Source organism: Ochlerotatus camptorhynchus, unplaced genomic scaffold (assembly GCF_037179485.1).
Source record: "Ochlerotatus camptorhynchus isolate MF236.1 unplaced genomic scaffold, CSIRO-AGI_Acam_v1.1 ptg000128l, whole genome shotgun sequence".
Lineage (NCBI taxonomy): Eukaryota > Metazoa > Arthropoda > Insecta > Diptera > Culicidae > Ochlerotatus > Ochlerotatus camptorhynchus.
In genome coordinates this window covers 4,619,293-4,633,277 of record NW_027040618.1, presented here as the reverse complement: position 1 = coordinate 4,633,277, position 13,985 = coordinate 4,619,293, and the positions used below count along the sequence as shown (strand labels likewise).

General features: G+C 38.4%; 1 protein-coding gene across 1 annotated transcript; it reads right to left on the bottom strand.

Moving 5' to 3' along the window:
- Nucleotides 1–130: 130 nt before the first annotated feature.
- Nucleotides 131–12,406, bottom strand: LOC135700116 (large ribosomal subunit protein eL31). Its single transcript, XM_065220513.1, has 3 exons — nt 12,299–12,406; nt 11,772–12,025; nt 131–354 (listed from the first exon to the last, which is right to left on the bottom strand). Exons 2-3 carry the CDS (start codon nt 11,993–11,995, stop codon nt 204–206), a joined length of 375 nt encoding a protein of 124 aa, XP_065076585.1. The 5' UTR covers nt 11,996–12,025; nt 12,299–12,406; the 3' UTR covers nt 131–203.
- Nucleotides 12,407–13,985: the final 1,579 nt, after the last annotated feature.

Here is a 13,985-nt window from a genome sequence, read left to right as displayed (position 1 = left end):
TTTCGGATGTTAAGGAACACTTTGTTTTTTTGTTTTTCCACCTGTAGTACTTTTCTTATATTTTCAAACTCTGCTCTCCAATCTTTTCCTTCATTCCAACATACAAAAAAACGCGACGTTTTGCAGCACGTTGAACCGAACGAACCACCCAACTCTTATTCTATTTGAATATTGTTGTAAAATAATTTACAGCGCATCATCATCTAATCGTCGGTCGATTCAACATTCTCCGTCTGCAGTTCCTTGAACGCCGGCACCGGCACGTAGGTGACCAGGGTGTACAGCTTGTTGGGTGAATCCTCATCGTCGTTGCGGCGGCGGGACAGGCGCACGCGTATGCGGAAGGGTGGGTTCCTGAAAATAGGAAAATTATAACGAGGCCGTCAGTTCATTCTAATAATTGGGCAGGAAAGTTGGGGGAAACTTCCAGGAACAGTTCTTAGAAGCTTGGAGAGGAAGTTACAAACAGGCATGGGAAATCATCTGCATTTATTTTTTTTCCATCATCAGAATTCCGTAGTATGATGTATGAAGCTTTTGTAGGTTTTGATATTAAATACAACTTTAGTGAATAATTCATATCTGTATCTCTTATCCATGATGAACCAGAGCGAATAGAACCCACCATTGTTTTTCGGTGAATGTAAATTACATTCACTGAAAAACAGTAACAAGTTCTACCTGCGCTAAATCGTCGTGCATTGTGTTATTCACAAACATTGTAAATGATTTTCTATGCCTGCTTGCAAGGAACTATCGGGACAAGTAATTTTGCGGTCGAAGGTGTAAAAACCTTCCAGGAAAATAAAAGGATTAAGAGATCCGAAAAGTCAGAAAAAGAAAAGAAAGTTAAAGTTTACAAGTAATTTATCGTTTACCAAATTATCCTCTCTTGTGTCACCCCTCTAAGAGTAGCACCCGGGGTGGACCACCCCCACGCCCACACCAGGCAACGGCACTGCTTGTAGCTGACTTATTGACGAACGAGAAAGTCGATTAAGCGAATCGATCAAAGCAGATAGGACATTTTGAAATGTTCGTCTTTTCTTTATTCCATTCGAAACGGATTTCTCATACAATTTTTGTTTTTCTTTTTAGGCAGAGCGCTACTTCGTCGTAATCACCCATTTCCGTTCTATCGAGCAGAAACCATCTCAATGACTTCACTTTGCACAAATGAATAATACGTTTGTTCCGATGCGTTAGCTCATAAGATACAAAAAAGGCCAATACGAGCGCGTTGTCTGTTTATAAAACAAAAGAAGTGCTCCTAGCAAATCCATTTTTTCTGCCTTCATTCGTAGAACAAGAAAAACCAATGCGTTAGGATGAAATTGAAACTCGCAGAACGCATTTGGAATGAAGAAAAAGTGTTCGATTTTTAAACAATATCTCAATAATGTGTGACTCTTTGTCAAATCCAACGGATCAAAAACCCTATGGAAAATCCGTTTCGAACGGAATAGATAATATGGGTGGTACAGTACACGGATAGAAATCTCCTTATACCTTTTGGCAAATTTCCATTGCTGATTATTCATAAAATGTATAAGTCAACTAATAAGCAGACGCCTTGCAAAAAGTTAACAAAGATCATGTGTCAAATGAAATGTATAAGCGGTCACACATACCTTTTATGCATTCTAATAGGACCTATGTGGTTTGTCTTATGGAATGTATAAGGCTGATGCTTTGGCAAAAATGTATAAGTGAAACACATGAATTAAATAATTGATTTTCGTTTCGTGTAGAGTGATGCAAAATTTGAAATTTTCGCTCCACAGTACTTAAACGATTCCAAATCGGATCCTGACTAACCTCTCAAAATTTGAACCCATTTGGTGAGAAACTGAGATCGCACAAACCATTTGAAGTTTGTATGGGAATTACTATGGTTAAATTTTTGTTCATGTCTATCTAATAACTCACCATATCGGTCTGCTTCAAAAGCTTTCAACTGCACTTGTAGGAAAATTTCCCAGCTACAACTTTGCTCAGGACCACTTTTTGATTAAATGCAAGGATCGAAAGTTATCAATGGTTCAATGCGCTGATGTCTTATGATCATGCTCAATCAACTGCTCAGCAGGCAACATTGGTGTTTCTGGGGCTTGAATAGGACACAAAAATCATGGCTACTATGTCACACTGCAAAATACAGTGTTGCCTACAGAGCAGCTGCTTGATCATGTCATAAGTTAACAAATCTCTTAAATAATTAATAACTTTTTCCTGTCTCGTTTTACATAGAAGCGATCTTCAGCAAAGTTGTAGCTGAGAAAATTTTCTATAAGAATGGTTATCGATCTGTTTCGCAGCGCAATATGGAAAAAGACTAGAAGGCAATGAACAAAAAGTTGAGATTTCCCATAGTAATTTACATGCAAACTTCAAATGACTTGTGCGAAGTCTGTTTCTAACCAAATGAGTTGTAACTTTGGGAGGCTAATCAGGACCCAATTTGAAACCATTTAAGCACTGTGGAGCGAAAAAGTCAAATTTTGCATCAGTCTAGTGGTACAGCCATATTCTCTATCCCGTAAACATTTGTATGGGAAATCCGTTTGGTAGGGACTACAGAATAGTGGGGAACATTTCATCGGAAACTAAGTCGAAAATAGTCAGAAGTTGCGATTCAAAGAGAAATCGACGAAGAGAATCGAACAATACCAAATTCTAGCGTTTAGAACCATAAGGGCCTACCTGCTATGATCGATTCTCTTCATCGATTTTCTCTTTTATTAATAACTCAGCTAAAGTAATATTTCTCGGTGCATTTGATGTTGCTTCTGCTAGCCAATGCAACCATTTGCATCATAGTATTGAAAAAAATTCGGAAAATTGGTTCACTTAAGTGTAGTAATACAAAGAGAAGAAATCGATGAAGAGAATTGATCATCGCAGTCATGCTTGGCATGCACAGTTGTACACACCAACTGCTCATTTGTTAATAACTTTTCACTCAGTAGTTGACATTTGTTTTTCTTTAAAGTAATTGATAGATTAGGATCATAGCTTATTATAGATATGCAAAGAGTAGGTAAATCTTAACATTTGAATCTACACCAATGAATTTTTACACATAAAGTTCGAGACAACACAAAAACAAATACAGTTTATTACTGGAATTAAAATCTACTTTTTCTTACGTAGGGTTAACTACCCCATTTCCGATAAAGTGGTAGTGAAAAAAAATAGAGGATCATGTGGAATCCAAATTTCAAGTGTTTTTGGTGGAAATTATTGAAAAAAACATATGTAAGGTTTAAATAAGTGTGGTGGCTAGTGGATTATTGCAAAAGATGAGTGCGGGAAGTCCCAGAAAGGCATGAAAAAGTAAAAAAAAAACTTAGAGCAGATTGTGGAGAAAAAAAAATGGCGAGAAGCAGAACGATGGTGCAATGCGAAGAGGAAACAAACGGTTCCGGCCTTTGCATAAGATGACGAAAGACGCATAAAGGAAGAAGAATGGTTTGTTCCCCGAAAAGGGAAAAAAAGGAAAAGATAAGTACTAACATTTTTGGTTTGTTTTGAGTTAATGGTAATAAAGGTGATGGATAGCAAAAATATCAAATTGAACATTGCATTGGGTCATAGGTGACATTGATTGATTCTCAAGCTTATTTTATAGATCGGTTGATGAAAACAGCTCGGAATGTTTTTACATGGCCGACCGCACGCTAACTTGAAAGTACTCATAAATGAGTGGAAGGGGACCCGTTTTGAAGAGAAGTGGCTTAACTCATTAATGATTAAACAATTTTGCCCATTAATGAGTGTCTGTTACCCATTAATGATTAACAGTTACTCATTAATGGGTAACAGATACTCATTAATGGGTGGAGAATTTACTCATTTGATGAGTTGAGCCACTTTTCTTCAAAATGGGTCTTTTTCGACCATAAATGGGTACTTTCAAGTCAGCGTGCGTGGGGATGCAAAGTGAGAGTCGACGAGGAGAGTCTGTCAGTGTTACTTGGGAACTAGTGTGGTGTTCAGCTTGATATGAATGGGGTAAATGTATGATTATGGGATCTTGTATCAAGGCTCGTGCACAAATCGAGTACAAACACGGGGAATGCAGCTCAATTTTAGGTTAGGTTTACTCGCTGTAGGGGGTGGGTTTGCTCGGGATGGGTAGGGTTTTACTCGGGTTTGAGTGGATGTCGATCATGTTCACGGAAAATCTATAGCAATGTGGGTGACATTTGATTGAATTTGGGTGGAATTTTGTTCATTTATGGGAGGACACATTTTTGGTTTTTTTTTTAGTAAATTATAAATTGAGTAGAAATTGTGAGCGTGTATAGAATAATAAAAATAGGCGAGACAACAACCATTTGAAGCGTTTGTTGTAATGCCATCTAGGGTCATTTTTTTTCTTTTCAATTGCCAGATTTAATTATGGTAAAAATTTAAGAGGGAAGTGGGAGTCAAACAGTGCTGACAGACAGGGTTACTTCCACTCACTTGCTATAAAGAAGTGTTTTTCGGAATTATGAACTCATGATATAGTATAGTGCTAATTAGTACTTGTAACTTACAAGAAGAGGTCATGAAGTATATGTTTGACACATAAAATCTGTCAATATTGCTTTCAGTGCGTCACAATCAGCGATTTTACGACTCGTGAGCGCTCACTCTGAGTGAACGCTCACGAATAATAAGATCGCTGATTCTGACGCTCTCAAAGCGAAATGAACAGGTTTTATGAGTCAAAGACATACTTTACACCCTCTTCTTGTTACTTAAGAGTATAACATAGCAGTATAACATCTAATGATTGCATAATTCCGAAAAATATGTTTTTGCAGCGGGTGAGTGGAAGCAACCCTGCTGACAGATAACCGATAATATTAAAGCCATTTTTTGATACTTAGGCTGTGAACCATTTGCCGAGTTAAATTTAACTCGTAGTTAAAAGTGACATTTCGAAAGTTATTTCTTATGTTCGAAAATCCCCGTGCTGTCGATCGACCGGTTTTCGAGCCACGGTCGTCAAAATTTAACTTCTTGTCTGTCAGAAATAACCACGCTCGGATAGCAGGGTTAATCGATAACTTTCCATCTGTCAAATTTTAACCAAAAGTTAAAATAATCCACCAAATGGTTCAGAGCCTTAGGGAGCAAATTGAAAACGGAGAAACTGGTTGTACATATATGAAACACATATAGAAATTATTTTTTTTTATTTTAAGGGAAAGCATAGATGGAATAAAATAGAGTGCATTAATGGAGAAGTGGGATTTAAAAATTGTCATTAAAAAAAAATGACAAACAAAAATATTGATGCGATATGTATAGCTTAAAAGGGATGGCATTCTTCCAAGTTAATTCAAGAATAAATTGATGATGATAAATCTTTCTAATATTCACATTACAGTTATGACCCGATCCTGTCAACCTCTCCGCGCATCAGACTGTTATTTTTCAATAATTCCACATAATTGTAATTTCATACCTTCCTCCTTCAAGATGAATGTTTAAGGTACACATACTTTGCTAGCTGACAAAATGGGGTCATTGCTGTATAATTATTCTCTTTTTGCAGCCTTCATTCAGACTGGATCTATTGATTTAAATTATTTGAGTTTTCTTCCAGCTCTTTGATGACGGAACATCATTAGATTTAACTCTTCATTTTGAATCTTCGTTCATGAATTTAACGATTAATTTGAATATTATCTGTTCCGCGAACTACTCGCCGCAGCGCTGGCATCGGATCACTTTGACGTTTCTATACATTATATCACACTTTTATGCAATATTGTTTGAGACTTGGCGAGTAAGCTTGTTTTCCGAGAGAAGCCCGAGAGATGTCGTTACTGAGGTCCTATGTTTTCAGATACTATATATTCAAGAAAAACTTTTTCAAAGAGTTACGTCTGTTTGTCTGTGGCCCAATGATACACCATTTGGTTTTGGCTTCGGGCAAATCCAAGTATAATGCATGATAACACTGATTCATTTAAAACCATGGTCGCATCACTTATCAAGGTGAATCCTGATCCAACGAACCCAACTTACTATCAAAATCTCCTTTCCTGTGTCTTTTGTTGGGGTGCAGAGGTTAACACGGCCCACAAACAACAAAGGTCACTCTAATATTCCTTCCCTACTCCCACCTGATTGCAAGGACGTGGCCGGCGCCGTTATTGATCTACAAAATATAGAGTCACTGAAACTTGTACAATGAGAATGGACGGTCACTCCCAGCCCCATTCAATTGATTCATTGTACAATTTCACTGATTCTGATCAATCACGGAGTAGCAACCATTGATATGTGCAGTCAATCTAAGCTAAGCTAAGCGTAGGGTTAACTACCCCATTTCCGGCCTATTAAGCATAACCCACACTTAGTCTTTCTTAATCTAGCGCAGTTTAGCACCAAACAGAATGTTATTATTACTGATGGCTTCCAAATTTATTTACCTCTCCGTACGTTACCGTAAGATTTGCTTAAGAGAAACCAATCGTTGAGATATTGTCAAAAGTCTAACACTGCTTCTTGACGCCAAACTCGGCCTAACGCATTGAAAGGCCAATGAATTCACTTCGGCCTATCGGATGAAGATAAAAATTGATTCGGTCGGAGCGCTTCTTTTGTTTCTGGGAATAATGGGTGCAAACTTTCATATCACGTGTTCTCATTGACTTCGTTCCGTAGCTTAAAATCTAAAGTATCGTACCAAATGCACAATTGACTTGTTAACTCTGAAATCAAGGATTTATTTGAAGTTTTCTGCTCGATAGGCCCAAAATGGGCGATTAGGCCGAAGTAGTTCTCTACCCTACCTATAACAAGCATAAACTTTATTCTATCTACTGCTTCAACTAGAACTATGTTTTGTCAACTGTGTGCAAAGTTATTAGCAAATGAGCAGTTCGTGACCAAAATTGTGTATGCCGAGCATGATCGCAGTTAGGCCCTTATAATTCTGAATGCTAGAATTGTTTTTTGCAGTGTTCGGGTTGTAATCTAGATAAACGTATTTGACGCTTTGGACGCAAGATAAGAACCTCCTTTATCAAACCATGTGGTATAGAATTAGCGCGAAATCTGTTTGCATAGCAGTGGTTATGAAAAGAGAAAGTCGATGAAGAGAATCGATCAAAGCAGATAGGACCATTTGAAATGTTCATCGAGTAATGTATAAAAAGGTTGTACGACATATCGTGGAAGCCACGGAGTTAGTAATTCTCGATTTCTTTTTTAATATATTATAGGGGAATTTCGTATTCTCGGCAACCTAAGCAGCAACCATCTTTATATAGCCTTTTTTATTCAAGGAACGCACACAACAAATGCAGTACTGGTTTGTTTACAATCTTTTGCTGCCAGTTGCTCTAACAATTTCTGTCGAAAAAATTGTCAAAAACTGTTTTGAAACGCTTTTACAAATCACCAATCTTCTCTAGTGAGAGCGACTATTGTAGGCAACATCATTTTATTCGGCAATCTTTCTATTTGAACTGCGTGTTAACAAGCTGTGCTTTCATCGGCAACTCGAAATCAGCAGCATTTTGTAGTGCGTGTGTTTCATTTCAAGAAAACCCTGCTAGATTGCTTTTTCTCAATGGTAAAAATATAATCAAATTGAAGCCGAAAGCCTAAAGAATAGTTTGAATGCATTCAATGAAGTGTTTTCGTAAGAAAATCCAATGAAATTAACATTTCAATTTAGGTTGCCGAAAATAGTCTGTCATGCCGAAGCCGTCATTCCCTTATATTAAAAAAAAAGAAATCGAGAATTAGGTACTAACTGCGTGATATAATATCTTTATCAAGGAGACTTTCAGCCCTGGGCTGGTTCATGTCCTTCTCGATTACTTTTTCGAATGGACATTATCAGCTTTTGTAAACAATGCATTTGATCAGCGATTTGGTGTAACTGGTAGCTCGCCCACGCAGTATCAGGTAAGGGAAAATTCTAGATGATCAAATGCATTGTTTTCAAAAGCTGGTACGTCCCTTCGAATAAGTAATCGAGAATGAAGGATTCACACTAACGGCATTTTTTGATGAACTATTTTAATCCCAATGAAGTTAACCGCGAAAACATGTCAAGCCGAACAATGCATTAGGATCTAAGTAACATTGATCGATTCTCTTCGTCGACTTTCTCTTCTTGTTAATAACTTAAGTATTGAACCGTTTATTTTCGTGTTTGTCATATGAAATGCTAGATTGTTTCATCGATCTGTGTGCTGAAATTAGCTGGGAATGACCGTGAGGTTGCAAAGAGAAAGTCGACGAAGAGAATCTGTCAATGTTACTTAGGACATAATGCATTGTTCAGCTTGATGCGTTATACGAATTGTACAACCGTATACAATTTCTAGGCGCAGTTCAAAAACTACGTAGACACTTTAGGGGAGTGGTATTATATGGACGATTTGCACGCGGGGACCCCCCGTTTAAAACCTCCTTAAAAAGCGGTCTAGTTCATGAACAAAACCCCACCGCAAAGTGACCCTTATTGAATGTTGATTACATGTCGGGATGGCACTGATAGGTGATTGCATTCCATGATCGGACAAACAGTCATGATGTATTTTTCATCTTTTTCAAGAACAAAGTCCTCGATTTTGTAAAACAATATAGGGGAAATGCCTCTAATGTTGGCCTATGGATCTAAGATTGGGCCCATCGCTAAAAATCTGCTATTTATCAATTGTATCTAGATGAACGCGTCATTGGGACGGTACTAATGGATATTTTTGGTTGCTATTGAAAATTTAGTCGATTGCTGAATTTATGTATCATTTACCCAAATAAGGGACACTTAGGCCGACATTACATACATTTCCCCTAGCAGTGTAGAACTAATCTCTCCCTCTAATAACTACCAAGCATTGCTGAGACATTCGTCCTATAGCGAAAGTATAGGCAACCGGTAGAAACTTAACGATTATAAATTGGCTCACTACTGGTCCCAAGCAAATCGATTTGTCTAATCCAAAAAAAAAAAACGCAGGTCTAACCATCAACGTCAACAAATCGTTGGATGTCAACATGGAAAACCGTTCCAATTTCACGGTAGCTGGGCAGGCAGTGGAGAAAGTCGAAAGCTTCCAATATCTTGGGGTCTGTTCATAAACTACGTAGACATTTTTTTGGGTTTCTCACCCCCCTCCCCTCCCCCTGCGTAGACAATTATCCATACAAACATTTTAAAATTTGTATGGACCGTGGTGAATTGTCAACCCCCCCCCCCCCACCTTAAACTGTCTACGTAGTTTATGAACAGCCCCTTGGCAGCCAGATAGCGTCGGACGGCGGCACCAAGAGCGACATAGGTTCACGGATTAAGAAGGCGAGGACTGTTTTTGCCAGTTTGCGAAATGTATAAAGCGAATCAGATTAGTCGACGCACCAACATCCGAATTTTTAACTCGAACGTGAAGTCTGTGCTGTTATACGCCAGTGAAACATGGTGTGTATCAGCGGAGAACACTCAGAAACTGCAGGTGTTTATCAACCGATGCCTGCGGTACATAATTCGTACCTGGCAGACCCAGAGGCTCGTGGCGGCGGAGCCTAAACAGTGAAATTAAGAACGTTGACCGAAATTTGTCTTGGGCACAGGTCAAGGCCAAAGCTAGTAATCGCCCAGGATGGAAATTTTTCACAAAAGCCCTTTGCACCCCTGGAGGTGCGCAGGATCGTTAAGTAAGTAAGTAAACAAAACGTACAAACATTATATGAGAAATGCCGAGCAAAATTCTAAAAATCATATACTACCTAGAAGAAGAGAAACAAGAAGCACCCTCAAATGTACCTCAGAATGATTTGGATAAGCTTGTGGCAGGGGATAAGCTATTTTATGAAAATGTTAATAAATTTCCGAGATGGCTGGAGGCTGTATTTGTAAAACAAATATCAAATAATGTTTTCCAGGTTCTGATTGGTAAGCACAAGACGAACGCGCACAGACAACAGTTGAAGGCTGCTTACGAATCTAGGCGAAACAGAGCTATGGTACACATTCCAGCCAGCACAACGAATGAGCGTAAGAGGGATTCGATCGAAGATGAAGAAGATTTCCACGGATTCTCGGACCTCCCGAGACCAGAAGACATCCACGAGAGCAAGAAAGTCAGACGAGCTAGAAGTCCCATCTGCACGCGGTCGAGAGCTGTGCAACTCAGCTAGGCAAGACCAGGTGGATGCTGCATCTTCAACGGGATTGAATTCGAAGTGTTTTGAATTATTGAATTTTTCGTGTTTATTTACGTAATTTGGAATTTAGACTGTTTGTTTTTTTCCTAAGAAGGGAGAACTGTAGTATCTACCCTGTTCAGAGTAATTAATATTAGGAGTGTAATCGATCAAAATACGAAAAGAGACTCGAGATGAGTGTGCAGAATAAAGAGCTAGGCTAGTCTAGCACGAGCCGTTGGAAGAGACGGAGTCGAATCCAATCTACATCGTTTAACTTTTATTTCATTTAAAAAGAAAGATTGATTACTAACACAGTAGTGGTCAGTTACCGTTCATAACAATATTGACTAGTCAAGTTGTACTTCGGACCAGTACATTGGTCGTCTTGTTCTACATAATCTAGATTCCCTTTCACATATTAGAGAATTGAGTACACCGGAAATATGACCGGTACCCTTAGTTATAACCATAGATTGGTTTTGCATGCCCTGCCTTTAGAAAATGAGCACCTAGGGGCTGTTCATTAACTACGTAGACAGTTTTTTGGGATTCTTGACCCCACCCTCCCCCTGCGTAGACAATTGTCGATACAAATTTTTAAAAATTTGTATGGTCCGTGGATAATAGCCAACCCCTCTCCCCTCCCTACACTGTCTACGTGGTTTATGAACAGCCCCCTAGGCATGCTAGGCAGACAAAATGACCGAAGTAACAATCAAGCATCCATCATTCTAAACTGTACATTGGACAATTTGTTACCTATGATTATCTTAAACAAATAAAAGTAAATTTAAATAAGTTTTTTTAGGACATACAATGATAGAAGAGCAATAGAGTTTGCATCGACTAACTCGATTTGTTTACTTTTGTTACTTAGGATCTTTTGAAAAAGTACTCGAGAAACATTGACGTTTGAATCTTTGTTTAAAAAAGCAGATACGACTAATTGAAAATTCACTCTTGCAATAATAGTTGCATTGAACAGTTTTCAGTTATAAAGTTTACACTGGAAGTACATCATGGATCCTTCGAAAAATATGATATTGTTGATATAGTTGATAACCGGAAAACCCACTAGCGACAATCGATTTTACTCCCGTTGTGCGACACTATATAATTATGCCGTACAGAACGACAGTAAAACCGATTGTCTCACGTGGGTTTTATTGATCTTCAACTGTACGCTCAATACTGTCACCTTAATTCCAAAACATAAAGATTACATAGGATCATCATCATCCGTAACCACATTGAAATAAATTTGAATTATGGTGGGTCCCATCAATGACGTTGGAAAAATATTTCTGAATCATATTTATCCATTCAATGCATTTAATTTCCGTAGTAAATTCTGCACTAAATGGCAACGAATAAAATATAGAAATTTCCTATTGAATCCTCTCATATTGTATGCTCAATGATTCCTTTTCTATATAGAACCAGTCAAAGTGGTAGAATGAAAATGAAATTACACAATTTCCCTGCGATCAATCGCAGAATTTCGAATTGAATTCAACCATACCAAAAACCTAGCTTAATTCACTTAATTCACACATCGCTCGCAGCCAGCACGTCGCAAATCCCCACCCAGAACAAAAACTCACCGGATTCCACGGTGCCACAGAGCCTTGTTCAGACGGGTATCAATCCGAACGTCATTGGTTCCCATCTCCTTCTCGGCGAACTTGCGCACAATCTTGACGGCACGCGGAGCGCGCTTCTTGTAGCCAACCTTGTGCAGGCGACGGTTCAGGTTGATGGTGCACTCGCGGGTCACCACTTCGTTGATGGCGGATTTCGCCTTCTTCTCTGTCTTGGTCTTGGCCATTGTGTTGATTCCTGATCGGAATTAATTAAACTAAAACGAAAGAGAAGCAATTTAGACTGGTAATGTCCCCTCCGGAGGCGAAACACGGTCGTGAAAAAAGAGCGGGTTGGCAAGGAAGACACTTTGACAGCTCCGGTAAACAAGAGCGAACGATCACCGATGTACACAAAACTTTAAACACTGGAATTTTGGCACAAATTCGTCGAAAATCAGTAGAAATCGTATATTGCCGGATAGATCGAACATTCCGCTTTTGTTTCACACCATTTTCACAATAATTCACAAACAATTTCTATCACTTACAGACTAAAAGCCTTTAATTAATCGAAATGTGTTCCTAAGCAGTCCGAGATGCCGGAAACGAAAGAACGCTTACGTGGAATATTGACAGATCGTGGACTCTGACAGCTGTCAGTTAGGAGGAAGCCGTCGGAACGAAACGCAAACTACGGAAGCGTCGCGTTGGCGGGTTCTTGAAGCGGGTTGCGATTCTAGAAATTGGGTTTGTGTCTCTGATAGTATTGAGAGTTCTCGCGTCACTTTTCAAATAGACCAATGTAACATATCCGCCATTTTGAGAAAATCGAAGTTGAAGTTCGACATATTATTATTTTAACTGTTTAGAAACAATACATTTTTACTGTAGTCCATGAATAATAACGTTGAAAATTCAGCAAAAACGGTAAATCAATTTTTTTTTATTGAATTTCATGCTACAATATAGAAAAAAAAAACCACATAAGACGTTTTGACTAGTCAAGTTGTACAACGGACATGTTACGTTGGACGATTTATCTCAATGACATAATCAATGAGTGTTGCATTGGGCGTTTTGTTCTACATGATACTAGACTCCCCTTTCACAGATTTCAGAGTAGAGTACCTAACTTTAGATTGGCCCCGCCTTTAGAAAATGAGCACCAATCATGTTAGAGCACCCGTAACGGTCGTTGCCATTTGCGCGACTATTTTAACAGCGCACAGCGCTCTTATTTTAGTTTAGTCACTCTTCTCCACACCGGTCGCTGCTATCGCGGTTATCAATTTACTCGCTGTAGTCCGTACCGGTAGTGAGCATTTTGTCATTTCTACGAATAGCAACCTTTCTCCCGCGCTGCTATCGCGCTGCTAAATTTGGTAACGCGCTTCTCACCGAGAAGCCGACTGCTATTTTAGTTACTCGTATGGCAACACCCGATACGGTAGCTGCGCTATGATGAGGGCTGCTAAAATGAGTTTAGCAGCGTACCGTTACGGTTGCTCTTAGGCAGTCCGAATGACCGAAGTAACAAACATGTACTCATCATTTCAAACTGTACATTGGACAATTTGTGACCTATGATTATCTTAAATAACACGGAGAACAAATTATAGCAGACGCAATTATTTTTTCCGGTCAAAATAACTATGTTGTTCAATTGTTTTAGAGATAACTCGAAACTATAGTTGATTTGACTATATATAGAGAGCAACAACTATATTCCATAGTTGGCTCAACTGTATTTTTCAGTAGATGAACATACGTCAAACTTCAAAATACAACTAGTTGATTCAAGAAAACTATTGTTAGAAAAACAAAATTTTACAATGTTTATTAGACGAACTGCTCTTCATTATCGACATATATATGAAGTTTGTTTTGCTTCTTTACCGATCTCAAAAACATAACTGCAAAATCATTAAAAAGTGAACAAGAACATTCAAGTTAGGTTTGAACCGTGTTCATCTGCGTGAGAGCCTGCTATCTTATCGCCTGCTTTATGCATGACAAGTTAAATGTATGTGGATTTGTGATGATCACTTGAAACCAAATTATATAAATAAATTACATTTGACGGTTGTTATAATTGATCAAAGTAATAGTTGAATTGAGTATAAGGTGGACAGTTGAATCTATTAGGTAGATATGATTGAGTTGACGGTCAAATTAATGTTGGAATAACTATAGGTTTCTTTCAAACAACAATCTTTTTCCATGTGAAATTAACTA

What these genes read in the sequence shown, in the direction of transcription:
- LOC135700116 (XM_065220513.1), bottom strand. Translation starts at nt 11,995, where the DNA reads ATGGCCAAGACCAAGACAGAGAAGAAGGCGAAATCCGCCATCAACGAA. An exon ending in CTGTGGCACCGTGGAATCCG is followed by an intron (nt 355 to 11,771) that starts GTGAGTTTTTGT and finishes TCCTATTTTCAG; the next exon opens with GAACCCACCCTTCCGCATAC.